The sequence below is a fragment of the Channa argus genome, chromosome 10 (assembly GCF_033026475.1).
Source record: "Channa argus isolate prfri chromosome 10, Channa argus male v1.0, whole genome shotgun sequence".
NCBI lineage: Eukaryota > Metazoa > Chordata > Actinopteri > Anabantiformes > Channidae > Channa > Channa argus.
The window spans coordinates 16,781,742-16,804,633 of record NC_090206.1 but is presented as its reverse complement, the minus strand read 5'-3'; the positions used below and the strand labels follow the sequence as shown (position 1 = coordinate 16,804,633).

Below are 22,892 nucleotides of genomic sequence, written 5' to 3'. Positions count from 1 at the left end.
TCACCTGGAGTTTCAGGAATCTTTTTCCAGCATTAAACACACAGTATATGGCTATTTACAACAGCTGACCTGAGTTCCCCTCTGGTTCTTTTCAAAGTTAACATGACCTACTGTACTTGAATACAATCTTTCTGTGTATGTGTTATAGAAACACCCTCTTCATCTGGTTCTTACTGTTTCAAAGGAATGTTTGAATGTTACATCTTGGTTTTAAAATAGATAGCTGATGCTTGATCTGAATTCCCATCACTACAGTTCCTCACAAATATTGAAATGGCAGGAATATAAAAAGTGTTATGTAGAATTACTAGGTTTTATATATATATATATATATATATATATATATATATATATATATATATATATATATATATATATATATATATATATATATATTTATATATATATATATATATATATATTCTTTTTTTACCAAAGTTGGGCATTTGTATAAAAATTCTACTTCTCTTTAATAAGGATTATTTAGTGGCTACGAACTGAGTAAGTAAGTAACTGAACATAAGGTTTAGGAAGAACTTTTCTTAAGAAGAGTAAAAGGCCCGGTCTAGGAAGCCTACAATTGTATCATTTCAATCATAGTTTATTTTTGTTGTTTAACATTTTAAGTCGTGATGATACTCTGGATTCATCAGCACTGAGCAATTCGCACCTACCCACTCCTCTGGGCACCCCACAGTGTCCAGACAATAAACCAGCACAACAGTGTTCTTATTCTGAACTCCTTACATCCACTGGTATCAGTTTCGACCTTCGGCGGTATGATACTGGCAACTTCTCCAGTAAAGTTCTAGTGTCTTCTGTGAAGGTGGGACTTTTTTTTTTTCTTGACACACCTTCCCAGCACACCTGAACTGCGGAAGTGCTGTGACGTCAGTGGGCGAGGCGATTGAAGGAATGGCTGAGGAATCCAACAGAAAAATGCTGCTCGACTTGATTAATGATCAGGTCGCATATATTCGTGTCGCCAGAGGCACCCAACACAATTTGACTTAAACTCGTACGAGTCATAGACACACGCTTTACCTAACAGGCTGCTTTGTCTGCCATATTTTTTGTGGGTTTTTTTTAAATTATTCTTTTTTTGAAGAAGAAGAAGAAGAAGAAGAAAAGAGACATTTTAAAAACTCTCCAAAAACTACTCCAAGATGTCTGTTACAAGTATTTTACCTGACCAGGCGATGTTTGCTGACTTCAAGAATCAGTGTTTATCAATGGATAATTATTACAAAAAATATGACGACAGTGGGATGCAAGTATGGGTCGAACAGCTTCCAGCAAATAAAGTTAAAGGAAACAACGTACCCAAAACCCACAAGATCAAGGTATGTTTAATCTCACTTTTGTGTTTTACTTTATGCAATATTTAGAAACAACTCAGTGGGACGTGCATGTCCTTGCGTAATCAACAGTGAACTTGACTTCGCCCTGTTCCTACTCTGTGTGTTTCAGTGTAAAATTGTAACTAATGACGTATCAGCTGCTACAATGTACGACGTCCTGCATGACGGAACCTACCGTAAGACGTGGGACCCTGCTATGCTGGAGAGTTTTGACATTGCCCGGCTCTCTGATAATGCTGATGTGGGATACTACTCATGTAAGGACTCCTGTAGCTGCTGACTCTTATCACACTGTAGTAGTCATCGCTTCAGAGGAGGTGGCCCACCAAAAACCTAGTTAGTGTGGGTCTTTCTCAGTTTCACTGTTTGGGCTGTTCAATAGGCACCTTTATACAACACTGTATGGTTAAATGGTCATATTTCTTTAGGAGCCTAATGATCTAATTGAACAATGAATATTGACCAAAGAGTAAAACCAACCTTGAGTTAGAGTTATAGTGGCATAAACAACATAATTATTTATCAGTAAGCATATCAGTTAGTGCATGTGTGTTGATTTGAAATGTTTTAGACTTATTGGCATCTGTAACTTATGTTGGTCTTTACATAAACTGCTCAAAACTCAGGTATGAAGGGTATGAAGAGACTCTTGTTGCACCAAAATATTTATTGTCATAACAGGGATGCAAATGCTGCGTCAAAGGTTGTGACTGTGAAAAAAACTGAATGGATGAATGATGTCAAGCACCACATAATCACTTAGAACACTTTTTTTTTTTTTTACCTGCAGGGCTTTGTCCAAAGCCAATAAAGAACAGAGACCTGGTGACACTGCGATCGTGGCAAGTGATTGATAACGAGTACAGTATCATTAACTTCTCTGTCAAACATCCGGTACGCCCGCTCTTCCACACACTTCTAGGCACATAGCAACTATGTTTTTAAACATACCATGTCTGTGTCTTTATGACACAGACAATCTTAAGTTTTTTGTGCATTGACCATACCTTCTGTTTTTATTCAATTGTAGAAATACCCTCCTCGCAGTGACCGTGTGAGGGCAATTTCTTTCCTCACGGGCTATTTTATCAAGCCCACCGGACCAAAAAGCTGTATTTTTGTCTACCTTTCACAAGCCGACCCCAAAGGTAAGGTGATGATCAACAATTGCATCCATCTATTCAAGTTTTTAGAGCTCTTTCTAAAAGCCATTCTCGGTCTTTGCTCTAGGTGATCTTCCAAAGTGGGTGGTAAACAAAGTATCTCAAGTTCTCGCTCCTCGGGTAAGTTATGTCACATAACTACTGTCACAAAACCTTTGCTACAGAAGTGGTTTAATTTTAGTTGATGCTAAAAGGGATATAAATAGATCACTTTGTCTGTGCACGTAAGGGAGTGAGTGAGGGTTTCATGTGTCTTAAAGGATAATGGTAACCATAGCAACTCAGTCTAAGGGCCTGTCCTGGTAAGACTGCTGACAAAGGACAATCTCAGTTTGAGCTGTTGCCCTCTCCTGGCAGAACTGGTCCTTCTGGTTTCGTATCCTCTGCAGATTGAAACTATTCAGACTGAAGTACGCACACACATAAATATCTGTGTGTGAGTTTCAAATCTGGAGAGTTGACTATAAGATTCTGTAAACTTGACTTTGGCCATGTATTAAACACTTCAATGAAATGAAAATAAAAACATTTAATACAAGTTATACATAATTTAAAAGATGGCACCACTTGAACCAGGCTGGAGTCCACTAATAGGGAAATGGCATAAAGAAATGCTTGTAAAATTTAACAGTAACAAAAAAATAATCAGTGCAGTTTGATACTTGTTAAGGCCTAAAGCATCGCTTTAGGTTGCTGTTAATTCTTTGGTTTTTTTGTTTGTTTGTCTTTATCAATTAACCATCCAATCTGTAAGTCTACAAATCTCTTCATATTGTTCAAAATAATAATTTTGCCAATAGTAAGAAAATCAGGAAATTATTTGTTTATTATTTTATTATTATTTTATTAAATTATTAATTGTTAAGTTAAATTGTTAATTGTAAAGTTTTTTTTTATTAAAAAAGAATCTAAATTAACTTAAATTGACTCTGTTTTTAAGTTTCTATGTATGCAAAAATTTTAGCTCAAAACTGAAAATTTAATGCAACTCTGAAGTAATATAAATATTGTGACATTGCATTGCATTGCATAGGTTCATTAAAAAAATGCTACTGAAAATGCCTGCCACTCTCAAAGCTAAAGACATTCCAATAGATTTTCCTTTCTTTTTTTTTTTTTGTTTTTGGCCCATCAGTGTAATAAAACCCTCTTATACAGTACGCATGCAGAGAATGAGTATATCAGTTTAAAATCAGAAACAGTAAGTAAATAGTGTCCTACTCACAAAGTAATACCTCTGACTATGTGGTTTAAAACTTCCAAAGCGGTTGTTTTTATAAGCAAATTTTGTTCGACATCTAGTTGTCAAGTATTTGTGCCTTGTAAAATCCTTTTTATACTTGAATATCTAAAGCATTTAAAGGGTTAAAATTAAGGGCAGAATGAATGTATGGTATATTCGTCATTGTCAGTTTGCAGCTTTCTCATATTTGTGTCCTCTCTTGGTCCACTTCAGGTGATGAAGAGTGTACTTCAGGCAGGACAGAACTATCCAGCGTGGAAACAGAAAACAGAAAATTTCCCCAATATGAAGCCCTGGTTATACCCTTGGCAGAGCACCCTGCCTACGATGGACCCGGCCGAACTGTCGATACAGAGAGCAGACTCTCTAGAAAATGTGGATGAACGTTCAAAGATGGACGAGGACAGCAGTTACATTGCATCAAAGTAATGGGAGGAAGGGTGACAAAGAGGGAGATACTGGGGAATAAACTATGTATTTATTTATAAACCCAACAAGACTTGAGACCTCTAGCTCTGTGCTGTCTCTCTAATCCTCCAGTTTGTTCAAATCAGAGCCCCTTTTTGGATGTGCAAGAGCATGAAGTGTTTACAGCTGTCTTAGCAGATGGAAATGAGCACAGATCAAGTTGCTGTTCACCTCATTTTATGTCTTTCCAGTGTTTGCTGCCAAGGTGTAATTTCTACAGTGCACAGGTGTTGGTGTTGAATGTGGCCTAGTTGCAGCACTACATTTACAATAGATCTTCTGTCGAGCCTTTTTACACCTGCAGCTATGTAAAACGCACATGAATATTTTTTGTTTTAATGAGTGGAAATTACATGTAGTTTTCCGCAAGTTGCTTTTTACAAGTAACAGAATGATAGGATTTGCTTTTGTCAGCAGTGAATATAAATTATTCCTGACATGTTTTGATTTTCCGGATTTCCTCAGATCAAAGTTATTGAAGCCTAAACAGGACACACTTAAAATAGTGACTTACTGTTAATTTATAGTTACAGTAATAACATGTTTCATATTCTATTTTTTTCCTAGTATTAATTCTTTTACACATACAAAGGCATAATTCAAGATAAATTTATTTCAGCCCCCACATTTGCTACTGATCGTTTAGTTTTTTAAATGTGATTTCATTGCCAAACATTTAATTTGATTTTGGTCATATGTTGTAAGCAACTATGTAGTATTTCCATCATCCACATAGGAAACAAGAGGCTATTTTAAGGTTTATTGTATTTACTTAGATACTGTGCAACCAAAGTGTATGTGTATAATTGTTACTTAAGTTGCAGACTTGCATCAGTACTCAGGAGGATCTCTGAGAATGAAAATGTATTTTGATTGTATCTTCATCTAAAATGTACATCACAAGTTTGCATTTTGTCAGTGTATCTTTATGTGAAGGATTGGAATGGCTGTGATGCACATCTTTATTTATTTGGTTACTGTAAGCTCACATGAAGTTATGGAGAAAAGAACATGGAAGCTTTGGGTGTTTTTTTTTCTTGAGCTATTACTGTATATGTGAAGAATGTTACCTGGTCTTGACTTAAAAAAAATAAAATAAAAAAACCTCAAGGTTAATGTACTTTGGTAATCACTGTCACCGACTGCATTCCTTTTCCCTGGACAGTTTCAAAAGAAACCAACATACATAGTGGAACAAGTTTAGTGACTTGTACCAGAATAAACTGGTTCTCTTCCAATCTGGTTCCGGCTCTTCAAGTACACAAGGTAAGCACAAACAGTACTAGGATGTCAAAAAACACACTCAGGTTTTTTCAACTCAGGTTGATCATAAGATATTCAAAGAAAGTAGTTAAGTTAATCCTTTATTTAAACGTTTGTACAAAAGAAAACAGTGTTGATGCTACAGGCAAGAATTTATATATTTCCTCACAAATGTTTACAATAGATAGATTTGCATACTGCAGTGATATCTAGAGGTATTCAACTGTTTACTAATGTCTTGTATAAGTCTTTAGTTTGAACACAACCTTGCTTATATCAGGGTCTCCATCACTCACACATAGATTAACATGTCATATTACAAGACAAAAGCCACAATGTGCTGTTATCATGCACTAATTACTCTATAATAGCACGGTAGAAGTTGACTAAACTGACAAATGTTTGGCACCACAAAGAGATTTCATACATCAGACATTAAAAAAAGAAAGTAAAATGATGTGAAAAAGTAATGGGACTGTTCTCCATTTTGTAGTTTTCATATACATCGGTAGATGGCCGCTTACATAGCGCTTTTATCCAAAGCGCTTTACAATGTTGCTTCTCATTCACCCGTTCACACACACCGATGACGGATGCCATGCAAGGTGCTCACCTTACCCACGGGGAGCAACTGGGGGTTCAGTGTCTTGCCCATTGGTCATGATGGTTATGTGATCTGATCTTTATCAAACTCACAAGTATAAACAAAAACTATTTCTAAGCTGATAAAATCCAAACAGTTATGATCTTTTGTGTCTTTATTGAACACACCCATTATACATAAATAATTATAGTGGAAAATGTAATAGCAATAGTGTTTTATTAACTGGTTGAACCACCTTTGGAAGAAATAACCTTAAGCAAGTGCTTCCTGTAGCTGTGGTTTAGATCTGCAACGTTCAGGAGGAATTTTGGACCATTCTTCCTTACAGAACCTCTTCAGCTCAGTCATAGTCTTTGGATTTCCATTGTCAACAGCTCAAGGCCATTTCACAGTATCTCTATTGAATTGAAGTGTAGGTTCTGACCAGGCCCCTCTAAAAGGTGGATCTTGTGTCTTGGATTTTTAGCGTCATTGTCCTGATGCAAGACCCAGCTTCTGAGCTTCAGCTTGCAGACTGCCAACCTGTAGACTGCCAGTGTATCCTGTAGGATACATTGTTACATTTGGGAAGCAGTCCAGGTCCAGAAGCAGCAAATCTCGATGCTCTCTCTACTGCACTTCACTTTTGGGATAATTGATGGTTTACTGAAATCTTTTGTGAGACATCACTCACATCAGCTAATGCTGCTTTCGAGTAACACCATTTGATGGGTTTTATAGCCCAAGTTAGTTCTAAACCACACCTTAATTCTTTTTTCACTGACTGCACCCCAGGTTTTCTAACAGCTGACGTCAGTTGATGTTGCCATTACTATTTGCACCATTACTTTGTGTGTTTATAGGGAGTGTTTATTAAAGGCATTAGAGATCATGACCATTTGTGTATAACAGCTTAGAACTATTGTGGTTATATTTGTGTTTGCATTTGTGAGTTAGGTGAAGACCAGATCACATTTCATCACCAATGTATGCAGAAAACCAAAGAATTGCTAAGAAGTCCTATTACTTTTTCTCTACCGTATGAATCATAAAGTAAGAAACTACTTGACAGTATTTAAGTAATTCCACAATTACGGTAGTAATTAGTATTTCGTACACAATTTCAAATATTTGTTAAATATTTAAAGACTGGATATACAGCAGTTTCACAGTGATATTTTAAATCTACCAGAAGTCTTGCACTATTGCTTGCACTTAAAATATATTTTACCAAATGTTTCAGAATGTGCTGTAATGTGTACATTTTTACATACTGTATACTCCAGTTACCAGTTTTTATGGCACACCTATACAATGCTAATCCCGTTTAATAACAAAGTGCTGCAAAAAGAAAATAAAAAAATAAAATAGTTTTTTTAATTTTAAAAAGGAGAGCGATATTGATTTAACTATAATATAATTTTGGGGGCTGTAGTCTGTTGAACTGTACTACACTGCAATACACCGAGAAGTCATTCTAATATTCGTCTAACCTTATTAATATTATTGAGGTGGCCAAAAAACAAAGAAAAAAGTTTCAACAAGAACTTAAAATTTTAACATTCATTACAGCAGATTTATGTATTAGCTGATGTTCTTGACTGCTGAAGTTTCTGGTGGATGTACCTAAAGATGTATGCAGTAATAGACAATCTATTTGCGGCAACAGGAAATAAAAGCAATTTAATTAGGCAAGATCAATAAATATTATGCTTGCCTATAAAATTTTTACCAGTTCCATAATTTATGATCTTGTTATGTCTACTAAGCCCCTGCTTATAAATTGCAAAATTCTAAGAAACTAAAGTTTGAAAGTGACTTTCTGCGAACATATCCTGTTGAAGTAGGAATTATCATGAATTACAGTAGATTAGAGTGTGTTTGAATATAACGGTGAGAGAGGAACCAGAGGATTTAAGAATATATATACATATATATATATATATATTGTCCTTATTGGAAGATTCTGAACGAGTGTATGGTAGTCATACATCAGTCTTCTTGAAGCTGAGACATAATGGAGGCCAGAGTCTGTGGGATGTATCTGTCCACCGCTCTCTCATTGCTACCACCTAGTGTACGGTCCTTTCCTTCTGCCTTTGGTAGTCTGATAAAAGATTACAGAGGACATGACTTGACATTAACTGAAATTTATATAATTCCGTACCAGTAAGTTGTACACTCTGCTGTAATGTAATATGTCTGTAACATCTGAGTAGGGGAGGAGCTTGAACTTACTGAGTTGTGCTCCCTCGAAAAAGAGGTATGCTCTTTATGGAAGCTTTCCTCACACATTAACTTTTTAATGGCGTTTTGATGAGCACATAAGATACTATATACTGTAATATTAACATACAATGATAATATACAATCATTTAACATATTTAAAACAGACTGGAACCTTCAATTATGGACAAAGTCAGCAAAATCGTTTTCTTTCTGATACAATTTTTTTTACTATTTTCTGCTACTGTGGGGGCCTGGTGACTCAGTGGTAGAACATTGGGTTGGGATTGGGTTGGGCCCAGCCACCAAGTGCGACCTTGGTGTCAGACCTGAGCCCAAATAAAAAAGGGATGGTTGCGGCAGGAAGGGCATCCGGCGTTAAACCTCATGCCAAATCAACATGCGAAATACGTTTCGTTGTGGCGACCCCTGACCCCTGCCACTGTTAAAGGTTTCCTTTTTTAATAAAAAAATGTTTGAAATTGTTATGTATACGGTAGTTTGTCAACATGCTTTGATATGATTTTGTAGGGCATGACTTACTATAAGGAAAGAAGCGAACCCTCATCAGGATCTCTCGTGCAGTCTTCAGAATCTCTACAGCCTAATAAAAAATATATTTTTTTGTGGTAAACAGGGAAATTATGGGGGAAAGAAAAAAGACAGACAGACAGACGCATAGATACTGCAGATGAATGAATAGTTAGATGGATTAAAAATATTAAGGGGATTAATATTTTAGCACAAATTACAACGAAAAATTAACTCACACAATGAATATCAATGAATTTATGTTTAACGTGAGATTAAATGTAATCTTTAAATGTAATGTACTACTAAAATCAGTAATGTTTAAAGTCAATTACATGAAATAATAATATGTTTGTATATAGTTGTTGTTGGATTTAACAAACTGCTGCCCCTAAAATCATCAAGATCATGATCTCAGATACTTATTACTGCTCTGACTTACTCTGGAGTGTTCTATGTCTTGAAAATCAACCTCATTCACAGATAAAACCTGGTCCCCCTCTTGTAGACCTGCTCTGTGAGCATCTGAGTCTGGAACCACCTGCCAACATACAACAAAGACATTAGTAATCAAAATGTAGCATTTGTGGTGCTGTGGCAAAAAAGCAAACTATTAGTAAACAGCACAAGTGTTAATCCAATTAAAACGCATACCAAGCTCCAGAGCTACACACACCTTCGATATAAAAATTCCTAATTGTGAGGCCTTGCCCCCGCGGATGTTGAAGCCCAGCTGTGCTCCTGGAGGTTTCTTCAATACGATGGTGCGTGGTAGGAACTGGGTGAGCTCATTGTTGTAATCGGGGTGTTGAACACGCTAAAAATGTAAAAGAGAGAAAAGCTGACTGTGTAGTACTATGACTGGGGAGTGGTGTCCTTAGGATTCTTCTTACACACCTTGACAAAGAATCTCATTAGAGCCAACACTGCGTAACATTAACAGGACATTATGTTTCAGTGGATTAGGAGTCAGTGTCACACATTAACCATATTTGTAAGCTGTATCACCAGAAAAGTTATATGTACTGAGTGTAAAGACCAATTCTATTCAATTAGAACAGTAAACAGTAGATTGACAACCTTAAATTGAGGCTCATTAATATGTTTATTCTAAAACACTGTCATTTTCACCTTCGATTAAATTGGACATCATTGACTCCTGGTCATTGATTTGGATCCATTTGATAAAGATGACGCTTGAGCCTTGTAAGACTTGGCGGATTGTTTTCTGTTTGTGCCAAAAAAACAAAATGGTTCAAGGGTTTGGGGCTTCAAAACAGAACTTACAGCGACATCTGGTGGCTTGCAAAAATTATCGCAGTCCCCGAAGACTGATGCACAAAAAGTGTTAAAGTACATAACACCTCTATGTGAGTTCAACACTTTGTCTTATATATAGGTTGATAATAAAATTAAAAGAAGCCTGTATGTTATTAATAAACCTTTAATTATTTTGTTTAGAAGTGCTTCAATAAAAATAGATGCTACTGTGGAATATGTCACAGTACAATTATTCATAAACACTGTCACTGTGCTCTAATCTCATTATTATATGCCGACTATATTTACAACCAAATAAATAAAGCTGAACCTTGTGTATGCACATTTCTTTCAAATTTTCTTCAACTGTATTTATATTTGTATAGTCTGTACTCATCCTAACCACTCCTTTTATATATACACATGTATATAAAAAGTAAAGTTGAATGTTTTACTCCAATTCCCTACAGTATGAATAATATGCTATCTTATATACTTAATGTCATTTATAGAACTTATTGTTAAGTTCTATAAGTTATTCCCATCCACAGATGTGCTGTGCCGGTCCAAGCCCGGTAGAAATTGGGGAGGGTTGCATCAGGAAGGGCATCAGGCGTAAAAACTGTGCCAAATGAACATGCGGACCATGATCCACTGTGGCAACCCTGAACTCACGGGATAAGCCGAAAGGACAAAAAAAAAATTGTTATGTTCTATAAGTTATTTCTCCATTTCCAGGACCCAGTGGGCAGCCAGAGAGTGCTTTCATATCCAATGGCAGATATGTGGCACCAAGGATGACACAGGTTATGATCACACCCTCATGATCAGCTGTTCCCAATTTAAGTCCTGTGATAACATCTGTGGGAAAACTCCATCTACTGAGACATTAAAGTGCAGCTGAAGGATTTAAATAAAGTATATAACGTTAATAAGTGTCATACTTCCTGTGGAGGTATCCATGCTGGTGGGTTCTCATAGGATGGCAGGAACACTACTGGGAGCTGGTAGTCATCATAAGGGATTTTCTGATCCATTATTTTACAACAGCTAAAGAAAGACAAGAACACTGACATGAAGGGAATTTCTTTAATACTGTGTGTAACGTTACCACAATTTATGAACACATAGCATTAACAATTATAGCAAATATGTCCAGTTACAAATGAATATGTGTTAGCTAAGTTAAATTTGGGAAAAAAAAGCCTAGCGACAGAATAGAAATCCCGGAACGGATTTGTTGATGAACATGGGGAACAGATGAAGTAGTGCGTAATGAAAAAGAAACTTGCTCCGACAGTAGTTAGCCGAAAGTTGATACTAATAACTCAAGCGAGATTCTAGCTAACGCTACATTCAGCTCACTAGCTAACGTTAAATAGCTTTCGTTGCTCTGTTGAGCACAAATATACTTTAAATTACTTAGCACCCGCTATTATTATCGCCTGAATTATATCGGTGATGACACTACATGAAAACACAAAGTCACCCTGATAAAACAACAAATAATCTCACCATAAGCCTCCCTGAAACAGCTAGCAACACACCCTTCTTCTGTGGAAGCTAATCTTCCCTACACCGTGTCAACCAGAGCAACACTGCCTCCTCCTGTCACTGAGTGGGAATGACCTCTGTCAGATGTTACTGTTAAGACCAAGTTTATTATGAAATAAGTGTAAAAAGTGTGTGTTTCAACTTTTGATTTGTTTTGTTTTTTGCTTCACTGCTTACATTTTAAAAGTCTAGCATTAATTATAACCATCTTTTGATTGCTTCTTTGGCATTTGCCATTTAGATTCATAGGCTATGTAAATGTACATGTACCCAAGTGGGAATCACATTTTCTTTAATCTACTTTTTTCTAACTTGGTGAACAAGAATTCCTAAAGTAGACCCTTATGAATATTGCCTCTACCACTCTTATTACTTGTAAGTACTGCTGACAAAGAGTTACTGATTGAGTATTTTGTTTGATCACAACTCTTCTGCTCTTTCTAACAATATCACCATTGCAAGTAGTTCCATACAAATGGAAATGAACTGATTTCCTTTAATAATTTCCACTTGGAAACTTGAGAAACCAAGAGAGTGGCAGTGTACTCACAGTTCCTATACGCACAAATTAAGTGAATATTTTATTATTTGCTTAGTCTTAAGCAGTTCCAGCTCGACAGGTAATTGTCCTTTCTTACTAGTCAGAATGCAAAGTCTGCAAATTATGAACCTATTGCCCAAACACAACACAACACAACTGATGGAATGAGTGGTTAATGAGATACTAATGCACTTCCTGGGTAAAAGAGGCATGGTGGCTATTATGAGAAAAAAGTAAGTATAGAGGGGTTGGTCAGAATGTCCCTTTGACTTGAATGTGAAAACAAATTTTACAAATTTTACAAATAAATTTACAATTCAATTCTGATTATATGTAATGTGAATTATATCTTTATTTACATTATGGCTGGTCAACATTGAAATCACAGATATCTTGAATGACATTTTGACTGGTCATCATTTTATTTACAGATATCTTTAATTTCGCACATTTACAAAATACCAATATATATCTTTTTGTATGTCTCAAACTAAGATATTACTAGTCGAAATTAAATTATAATATTTCAAAGTGAAATCATGACTAGTCAAAATGTAATTACAAATATCTAACATTCAGTTTTAACTAGTTGGAAATATATTGCAGATATCCAGTATATGCTAAAAGAGCTCACTGATGTCTGTGACGTCATTTTGGATATCTTTAATTTGAATTTTGACAATTCACAATGCAATTAAAGATATCTAGAATTCATATTACAGATAGTCAGAATTGAATTGCTGATATCTTAAATTCATTTTCCTATTTAAGTCAATGGGACATTGTAAATAGTCAAATTGTAATTACAGATATCTTTAATTAAAATTCTGACTAGTTAAAATGTAGTTGCCGATATCTTAAATTACAGCTATGACTAGTCATAAATATATTGTAGATATCTAAAATGTAAGTCCTGTCTGCTTGGTAAATGCCATACCTGGCCCATATGTAGCCCAAGCTGACAAGCAGTAGTTTTTAACTAAGCACAGTGACAGTTTTCCTGCCTCAACTTGTTTAATGGAGTGAACAGTGATCTTTCTGTATCTGTTGGCATTTATCAATAACAGAAACAAAACACCACTCCCCTCAGGCATTCTTTAGCCTGTTTGATTTTTCTGTCACTACTTTAATCTTAATAGTAGAACTGACTTGTCAAGTGCAATTTGATCCGCAACCCCTCTCTCTACAACATGTCCCACGCTTTTTCAACAAAAACACCGGTGCCAACCCCTCTATACTTACTTTTTTCTCATAATAGCCACCATGCCTCTTTTACCCAGGAAGTGCATTAGTATCTCATTAACCACTCATTCCATCAGTTGTGTTGTGTTTGGGCAATAGGTTCATAATTTGCAGACTTCTTCTTATCTTATCTTTCCGCTGTTTTCTAATCAGAATAGTTGCCACTTTTGTTCAGCTTTCTGAAATTATAAAAAAAAATAAAAATAAAGCAAAATAATACAAGTAGCATACATGAGAGGTGCAACTTTTTGGTCTGCTGTTGTGAACCCACCAGTCTACCTGCAGGTCATGCTTACAACCCTACCCAGGCTATTTTCCACTCCCTCCAGCTTTTGGCAACAAACACACTGGCAACCAAAAAACGTCTCAAGGTGGTTTTCAGTGTGACCAAACCCCATTCCCTCCTCTATGCAACAGCCATAGACAAAAGCCCAAAAGCTCTTTCATGTGGTGTTCTGCTATTCAAAGCCCTTTTCCACACCATTTGAGCCAGGTAGGAATCTTTAGTCTTTCAGGTTGGCACATGCCCTACAACTATTTGAAAACAAAAATGATATAGTATTAATGGACTTAAGACAGTAAAGTCGAGACCTTACTAAATTATAGAGAATAACCTAAAGCCGTTGGACACCAGCAGAAAAGTATAGATTGAGTGACACAGAAAGAAACACTCACAGGAGGACAGGGATTCAAATCCTTCTATAGTCACTACAACAAGAGGCAGGGTTCAGTCTGGTGCACCTTCCAACCACATATTGGTGTAATATAACTGGAAGTCAGCACAAGATAAAGCACAGGTTTCTTTACCTGCTATCCTTTAAAAGATTGTTGAATTATTGGACAAATATGACAGACAATACGATAATTAGAAAGGTTTTATTTGGAGTAAATCAAATAACTCTCCATAAACTATTGAATTTTGCTATCCACCAATAACCTGCAATTTAATGCAATCCAATACATTGGCTCTGCCATGAATTCTACCTTTACAAGTTTTTTATTTATTCACTCTTTAGGTTTAAATTGTAAGAAAGGTGATGATTTTATTATGTGTTTATTATTGAGGTCAGAGTGGGTGGTGGAGTCCTACAGGAGTGCATTATAAGAAGAGGTAGTTGTAATGTTTTTGCCACCCTATTTAAAATGAATGAGATGGACAAAACATTGGATTGCATTAAATTGCACAGGCGGTCATAATGTTATGCCTGATTGGTGTATTATGGAGCAGGTTGGGCTACAGTGTATCATTAGGTTTATAGTGTAACAATAATACAAACAAAATCCTGTTATTTAATCATTTTAAGGCTATATTGATGAAAGATGTAAAGTTGAAACCAGAATTAAAGACCTATAGTCAGTTTAAGGACTCCTTTATCCCTTATTGAGAAGCCAAAGGCCTTAAGGCTTCCAGTTGACAACATTTACCTTCCCACTGGCTCTGGAAGTTGGTAAGTTTAAAAACATCCAGGGGGAGGATATGTTGTGTGATTTGAATGACATGCATTTTCTTTTGTGCTGTTCCTGTATAAGAATCAAAGAAAATCTATTTTTGATGTAATGTATAAACAAGACTCTAGAATAACCTGGAGTACTGATGAAGAAGGGTTGTTTAATTCAGTTGCTTATAATGTGGCAGAATTTGTATCTGACCGTCTTTGCTTATTGGAGTCCTGTTTGCCAACACTTACAAACTATGAGGTCATATAACAATGACTTTGTTCTATAATTTATAGGTGCTCTAAGTTCTTATCATCTAACAAATCTTTTATTACTTGACCATAACCAAGTTGTGCCACTCCCGCAAAATGTGAGTGTTGAAATATACCATGCACCCCTATAATTCTAAAAAAAATCTGTTTTTTTCCACCTATGGGTTTTAGTAATTCCTGACTTGTAGTCTTTTCCTCTCATCTCGACACTACACTTCATCCCTTCTTTTTTCCAGCCCTTAACTGCCTCCACATAAGCCCTGTGTGTCACACCTCCAACTTGTCCAAACACCTTACAAATAAACAATAGTTTGATTACCTTCACAGTTGCAACACAATATAATATAATATATAATAATATAATATAATATAATATAAGCCACAAATCCAAATTTCTGAGACCTAAAATGCCTCAGAGAGGTGCATTACACATATGTAAAGTATGGCTCCTTTGGGATAATGTGTCTCATATGGTTATGAACTGTAATGCACCATCAAGTTCTCAACTGCATTTATAACTGCATAAGTAACTTGCCACACACTGATATACTCAAGACCTATGTTAGGTCACTACAATAAACATTTCTGACGGCTTTGGGTCTTTCTCCTCACCACCCATGTTTTAAAGTTGTAGTAGGAAGCATGACATTTCTTAAGTGTCTTGTTTAAAAATGTTGACTAGTGACACGTAACCTATATGTAATCTCCTTTAAATGAATTATTTGGCAATGGCATCAGCAAACTGCTTCCAAACATTGAGTGAGCCTCAAACTGTTTAGTTCACGTTAGTGGATATTACTCTAGGTGTTATCCTAGGTAGAAAGTTGCAGGACATTAATCTACATATTTTGTTCATAATTTACAGATTAAAATGGCAGGAGTTACATGTCTCACTGCATGCTGAATACCAAACATTTTTCAGATTAGTTAGTTGATTCGTTTGAGTGTATACATTTTATGCCTACTTAATGTAAAAAAAAAGAACTGTTATTTACATTTACATTTACATTTAGTCATTTAGCAGACGCTTTTATCCAAAGCGACTTACAAGTGAGGTACAAGGCAGCAAAAATCCAAGTCAACTGTTATATATCTCGTTACTCTTGCATTACTCTGCAGTTGGAGATGCACACATTCAGATGTACCCACCTGGTCATGGCTCACTTGAAGTACTATGAAAATAAATTTGCAGAGACTTGATATGTGCTTGGTGGCAATAATGCTTCACATGCACGTTAATTCTTTTATTATTCTTGAAGGTGCATTGCAACATGAATTTACTAATAGGTGCAGATTGATAGATGTGTCTTTGATGGAGATTTGTCAAGCAAGTTTCTGCAAGATTCACACTTCAGTTAAATTTAAAAAAAACCTGCTGCTGACGGACAGGCATGCAGGGATGAAAAGCACATAACTGACACACAGATGAAGCAAAAACACTATGGAACATTTAGAAAATATAATTTTGTTTTTTTCTGCATAACAGATAATAACAATTCATCCGCCAAGTGCAACTCAAGGTGTCGCACATCAATAACATCAACAATGAAACAAGAGCAAAACAGACAACATACAGACTAAATACTATTACAACTGCTACTACTACTAATAATAATAATGATACAAGTAAACATAGGACCATTAAGGCTACATGTAAGCAAACCTAAGAATGAGTTTTGAGGATCTGTTTAAAACTAGTCCCTGTGTCTGAGACCCATACCTCCTCTGGAAGACTATTCCAGAAAGCATCTTCATCATAATCATCATCATCTATCTTTGTTTAAATAAACAACATGCATTCATTGTCCAGCTTCTTGACCCACTTTCAGGGGTTTTAGCTGTTCCAAGCTGTCAAGGTATCATTAAATGCTGCAGTGGAAATTATTAAATAAACAAATGTCTGAATGCAAAATTGTGAGTTTAAAACTTCCTTATTGCACGTAACGAAAGCAAACTTAACGACAAAGGAGTAAACTTGTTAAACTCCTTTTCCCTTTCATCACTAAGAGAAACTTGGCTGTAGTTTTCAATATGTCAAAGATGAGTTACCAACAAACATTCACACACATAAGGAAAAAGAGTCACACACCAGTGCTCTCTCAATAATCATAGAAATGACTAATAATCAGCTACCATTTAACTCCCTGACCAGAAATGAAACTCCTTATGCGTCAATAACTCAACCACACTGTTTGCTGGAAGATTGCAAACAATGGATGGATTAGTCATTCAATTTACCAATGCTGTTGACATAAGGCAAGAAATGAGCTGCCATGTACAATAGATAACATCCACTGTATGTAATGTAGGACTATTACATATTGGTGGTTGAAGAGGAACCCAGATCTTTTCCCTAAGTCAAGAAATATCGCTGTGTAGCAATGAAATTATGTATTCAATATTTGACTTTAGCAAAAGTACAAAAGTGGTGGTCATCATCTAAGTTATAATTAATACTATTGTTCTTGGCCATACAGTATTTAACAAAAAAATTCAAATATTCACACTATAGTTTGGAAAGACTTAAAGAAATCACAGGGCTGTTGACATTAATCACTACTGTTCAAGTCACTGAACGAGCCTTGTGTCCATGCATAAGTGAACCCACCAAGGAAGAACCTGCTGCTGCTTGCCTGAAGTTTGGCGAACAGCCACTTGACATTGTCTGGACTGATGGTACTAAAGTTGAATTGTTCAGAAACACAAAGCACCATGTATAGCTTATAAAGAGAACCACATACCAACATAAAAACATCATCCTAATGGTGAATGTGAGTTAGGGAGTGGTGGAGCTGCCTTTGGAAGTAGCTTGCCTTCTTAAATTGTGAAATGTATTCAAATAAAGCAAAGTGCCACAGATTTTAAGTCACATTTACATAAGTCTTTTTTTTTTTTATCCAAAGTCATTTACAACCAGAAAAAAATGGGAGTTGAACCAGTGACAATATGATTTGTGAAGAACTGCGCTGCCAAGTGAGCTACAGCTTCACTAACCCAGAGGTGCAGTAAATATACTTAGGAGAGCCCCTCACCTCAGATACATATCTAAGGAACATGTCTGAGCTGAAGCAGTTTTGGGTGGAACAACGCCCCAAAAATCCCCCTGAAGGCTGTGCAGGTCTGACTGACAGAATGCAAGGTGCTGGTTTGAGGTCACCAAAACAGAGTAAACCAGTTTTTAAAGCCATAAGCAGCAGAGTAATAGGTATTTTCACTAAATATAAGAAAGACTGTGGTGCCTGCAGTACATGTTATGGCATTATAATTAAAGCATTCGTCTTTGCAGACTTTGTGTGATGTAAATGTTATGTCTTTACACTGAAATTGAATGCATAAATCACAAATTCAGAACATTGCCAGAATGTTATTCATAAAACATGACTACTGACACTGTCTCAAAAATGTTTATAGAATATTTAAGTCTGAGTGTTACAATATACCTCAGATATGACACGAATGTTTTGCAGGGAATGTTAAATTGACACATACTGACACGAAATGTAATAACTTGGCTGAAGTAATCTTGTAGTACTGTGGAAATATCTTTAATACACTGATACACTCCCTGGCCAGCTGTGGCCTCGCTGTGTGGAGTTTGCATGTTCTCCGCGTGCTTCCAAGGTTTCCCCAAGGTACTCTGGTCTCTTCCCACAGTCCAAAGACATGCACGCAATTGGTGACTCTAAAATGCCCATGAGCCTTTGTATGTCTCCTTGTGTTGGCTATAGACTACTCTTCCGTCCAGGATGTATACCCTGCCTCTCACCCGAAGACAGGTGAGATAGACTCTAAGCATGAGTGACCCTGAACAGGATAAGTTGTTACAGATAATGGGTAGATGGAGGAGGCTTATATTGAAAAGGCCGCATAAATAACTGACAATACAGTTTTTCAGGCTCTGTTTCTTATAAACACACTTGTAGTGTTTTAGATAATGTGTTTAAAATCATAGATATGTTTTGGTTTATTGGTCGCAGAGGAGGGGCGGCTGTAGATTTGTTAGTAAAGGAAGAAAAGGCAGCCACAGGGTCAGTGGTTCGATCCCTGGTCCCGGCTATATGTCGAAGTGTCTCTGGGCTGGACACTGAACCCCTAACAGCCCATTCCCATCCCCAGCTGTGCAGTGCTTGTCCAAGCCCGATAAAAATTGGGGAGGGTTGCATCAGGAAGGGCATCCAATGTAAAAACTGTGCCAAATCAACATGCGGACAATGACCCTGAACTCACTGGATAAGTCGAAAGGACAAAAAAAAAAAAAAAAAAGCTTGCAGAGTTGGTAAATAACTAAGTGCATTTACTCAAGAGCTCTGAGTACAATTTTATGTTACCTGTACTTCAATGGAGTATTTACATTTAAGGCCAATTTTACCTTGAATCCACATTCAGAGAAAAAGTATATGTACTCAACTAGATTTATTTCAGATACTAGCTACTTTTTACTGATGGGTAAAATCAGTTTAAGCTTTGCTATTTTAGCTTTACAAACTCACTTGCTAACTCTGGCCTTTTTTTTTTAGAATACATTGTTTTCATTGTGAAATTCTTGCACTTGTTTTTTTACATTTGTACTTTTGTATTTCAGCTTGAGTAAATAATTTAAAGGTAAAGTTAGCTACTTGTAGTGAAGTATTTGTTTACTTTTACTTTTTCTTTAGTATGGAGTTCTATTTCTAGTTTAATTTCTTTAGATGTGTAATACAACATTGTTTTGTGTTTAGTAGTTTTTGTTATTGAGTTAATGATTGTTCTGAATTGTTTCACTTGAGATATTTGTTATATTTCATAGTCAACATTTCTATACTAAACATATTTTTCCTGTTTATTTCTTTGGCAAAACGACCACCTGTGCAATTTACTATAATCCAATACAGTGGATGAATTCTACTTTTACAAGTTTGTAATATTTCGGTTTTTAAGTTAAAACTGTCAGTGGCCATTGACTGATGGAAGTGGGTAAATACAGGAAAACGTGTTTAAAATGAATGAGTTGGCCAAAACATTAGAACCACTTTTTCTTATAATTTTTTCCACTACCCACTTTGACACATAGTACAAATATCATCTGTCTGACAGTTTCAACCTAAAAACAGAGAAATTCTAACCTTGTAAAAGTACAATTCAGAGCCACTGTATTGGATTGCATTAAATTGCACAGGTGGTCATAATGTTTTACCTGATTGGTGTATTATTCTTCCTATAAGAGACAGGTTTCACTTTCTCGGCTTCTACCTCCCTCCCTCTCTGTTTGTACGCAGCTTCACCATGCACTTATTCCCGTGCGATCACAGACAGTTCACAGACCCACGGCACATGACAAGTATGCGAGAGGACTTGAGTCGGGACGAGAGAGAGAGAGTCCATCACCGAGGCTCCATGTGATCTGCTAAGACCTGAACACGGTGCGATTTCTGGTGAGTCGCTTTAGCGTAAATAGATTCTGCACATAGTCAGATATGATAAATAATAACGAGATAATGAGGTTTACACGGGCTATACTGGCTAACCCCTCTCAAAATGTAAGGTTAATTCATCTTTTTGCTTATTTTCAGCAGTGTTTAGAAACACGATAACCTCCTTGGTTGTGCACCTCAGCCTGTAGGACGGGCTGGCGAGATATGAAACACCTAAGTGGATTTGTTCCCCAGAGACAGAGGGAAAGGGGATTAATGAAGAAATGTTTCTGGGCATGAACATCACTTTTTCTTTTTGGACCTGTTGGCTTAGGCTGGCATGACGAAACTACTTTGTTCATGTTCTCCCATCGTGATGATTAAATCAAACACGCATCTTTATGCACGTTTATTTATCTGCCAAGGGCTTGTTCGTTTGTTTTGTCTATTAACTTAAGACGATTTTTTTAACAGTGAAACAAAACTATCTAATTCCTAAACTAGTGGAAGAAACAGAAAAAACTGGTGGAAAAAACAGGAAATAGTAGGAAATACCTCATGAGTCATGTAAACGTTTACTTTTTTGTTAGAGATCACGAATAAGCCAAAGCAAATGTAAAACAAAAATACAGCACGGATTACCAACACAGGAATAATGCTGACATAATTTTAATTACTGAATTACTGAGACCCTAATTCCAAATATCTGAAAGCGTTAAATGACTTCTGTTGGTAAGAACTGTTACGATATTCATGTGACACTGGACGTGAACCGTGTGTTCAATTTTTCTTGGTTATAGAGTAAAAATGAAAGCAGGAAGGAGTTATTAAGTTAATTCCAAGAGGAAGCTTTGCTTGAAGTTATGAATCAACATGAAAGTCAGAAATGTGATTTATTGTTACTCTTATCTTTTATTCTCATAAATCTAATCCGTCACTTGAAAAAAATGTGATTAGTCATTTCATCTGGGTTTTCATTACAATAGCAGACCAACAATATTTTAGTATCTAATTCCAGTTTACATTATAAACCCGCATAAGTAATATACAAATTGATAAGGTGTGTCTGTGTATCTTTTAATCTGCTTGACAGTGCAGGTACAATTGTGTGCTGTGCCTTTCATGTCCAGTTATCCATTGCAAGACACACATCACATCCCTTTACTTTGTAGAACTCATTAATGAGTAACAAATATCTTTACATAAGCAGTGTCCTCCAGCTACTAGACAGGAAGATAAAAGAGATAATGCTGTAAAGTACTCAACCACAGAGAGTCATTTAATTGTTCTTTGGGTTTAACAGAGTCGTTTCTTTTTGTCGCCTTGTCACTCCTTGACAGTGTGGTTACATGTCTATAATGGCAATTACTTACTGTGCTTGCAGCTCAGGCCTAAAATGACTGCTAAATCCTCAGTTTCTTAAGTGAAACAAGACATTTTTTTAATGTCAGTGACATTTAAATTTGTGGACCTGTTCAGACATGCTCTTATTAGATGATTATCTGACCTGTTTTCTTTAAGATAAGTGTTACTTAGAGTTGGGTTATATTCTATAGAGTCATTAAGAGTGGTAATAGAAGTGTCAATGATAAATCACCACATTTGTTGAAAACATCTGCCCTAATCTTGAACTTCACTACCCTGAAGCATTTTGACTATAAAAACTAAATGAACAATCCAGGTGAGATGACAATTGGCAAAACCCCAAGTCAAATCAAGTCCAACAAGAAACAGTCGTGTATGCAACCATTTGCACAATGGAAACCTTTATTGCTCAATATGTCACTTCCATGGGTGACAGATGTGTAAAATTCCCCCTGTCCTTTTTGCGCTACTGGACTGAAACCTGCACAACTGCTAAATATGCTCAAACATGTTTAGAAAAATCTTGCTGTGACCCATTCCCGTAAACAGGCACATTTCTAGAAAGCCAACCCCCTACGAACTCCATCCATACAAACCTTCATCGATGTCCAAGGAAGTTTACTTCCATTCTATTCGTATGTAAACTGTTTGTTCACTCACCCACTCAGTGTCTCCTCCTCTCTCTCTCTGCATGGATGTGCCTGTCAATGCGGGTATTTGTGCCGCAAGGGTTTGAACTGTGTGACTTCACTCTGAGGCCAGTCTGTGCACTTCTCTCAATACCCCATGGTGCTTGCCATTGTAAGAGCTGCCAGTTGCTCTACCCCTTTTGCACACAGGCTCTATTGAGGGGAGTTAGGGGAAGGGATTGCCTTAACACCCAAAGAAATTAGTTACCTCCTCCCTCATGTGCTTTCTGTCAGAGTTGTCTTTTTTTTCCCTTCCCACGCTCCACAGGTTTAGAGAGTTTAATGCGATCAGGCCCCTTGTCGG

At 36.4% G+C, this 22,892-nt stretch overlaps 2 protein-coding genes across 3 annotated transcripts; one reads left to right on the top strand and one right to left on the bottom strand.

The window, feature by feature from the left end:
- Positions 1-922: 922 nt before the first annotated feature.
- Positions 923-5,364, top strand: stard14 (START domain containing 14). The gene is made up of 6 exons (XM_067518246.1): positions 923-1,343; positions 1,471-1,618; positions 2,152-2,255; positions 2,392-2,509; positions 2,592-2,644; positions 3,981-5,364. Exons 1-6 carry the CDS (start codon positions 1,167-1,169, stop codon positions 4,194-4,196), a joined length of 816 nt encoding a protein of 271 aa, XP_067374347.1. The 5' UTR covers positions 923-1,166; the 3' UTR covers positions 4,197-5,364.
- Positions 5,365-5,583: 219 nt separating this feature from the next.
- pdzd11 (PDZ domain containing 11) lies at positions 5,584-22,857 on the bottom strand. Of its 2 annotated transcripts, none has more exons than XM_067518249.1 (6): positions 22,560-22,857; positions 11,043-11,148; positions 9,515-9,655; positions 9,281-9,379; positions 8,851-8,911; positions 5,584-8,188 (listed from the first exon to the last, which is right to left on the bottom strand). In XM_067518249.1, exons 2-6 carry the CDS (start codon positions 11,133-11,135, stop codon positions 8,154-8,156), a joined length of 429 nt encoding a protein of 142 aa, XP_067374350.1. In that variant the 5' UTR covers positions 11,136-11,148; positions 22,560-22,857; the 3' UTR covers positions 5,584-8,153. The 2 variants fall into 2 exon arrangements, with proteins under 2 accessions (XP_067374350.1, XP_067374349.1); XM_067518248.1 differs by lacking the exon at positions 22,560-22,857 and adding an exon at positions 11,614-11,726.
- Between the last annotated feature and the right edge of the window lie 35 nt (positions 22,858-22,892).

Excerpts from the sequence above, each read along its gene's own strand:
- pdzd11 (XM_067518249.1), bottom strand. The coding sequence starts at position 11,135 with ATGGATCAGAAAATCCCTTATGATGACTACCAGCTCCCAGTAGTGTTC. Across the intron at positions 9,656-11,042 it reads CATGGATACCTCCACAGGAA|CGTGTTCAACACCCCGATTA; the intron begins GTATGACACTTA and ends TTACATTTTTAG. Across the intron at positions 8,189-8,850 it reads GGTTCGCTTCTTTCCTTATA|ACTACCAAAGGCAGAAGGAA; the intron begins GTAAGTCATGCC and ends ATCTTTTATCAG.
- stard14 (XM_067518246.1), top strand. The coding sequence starts at position 1,167 with ATGTCTGTTACAAGTATTTTACCTGACCAGGCGATGTTTGCTGACTTC. Across the intron at positions 2,256-2,391 it reads ACTTCTCTGTCAAACATCCG|AAATACCCTCCTCGCAGTGA; the intron begins GTACGCCCGCTC and ends ATTCAATTGTAG. Across the intron at positions 2,645-3,980 it reads CTCAAGTTCTCGCTCCTCGG|GTGATGAAGAGTGTACTTCA; the intron begins GTAAGTTATGTC and ends GGTCCACTTCAG.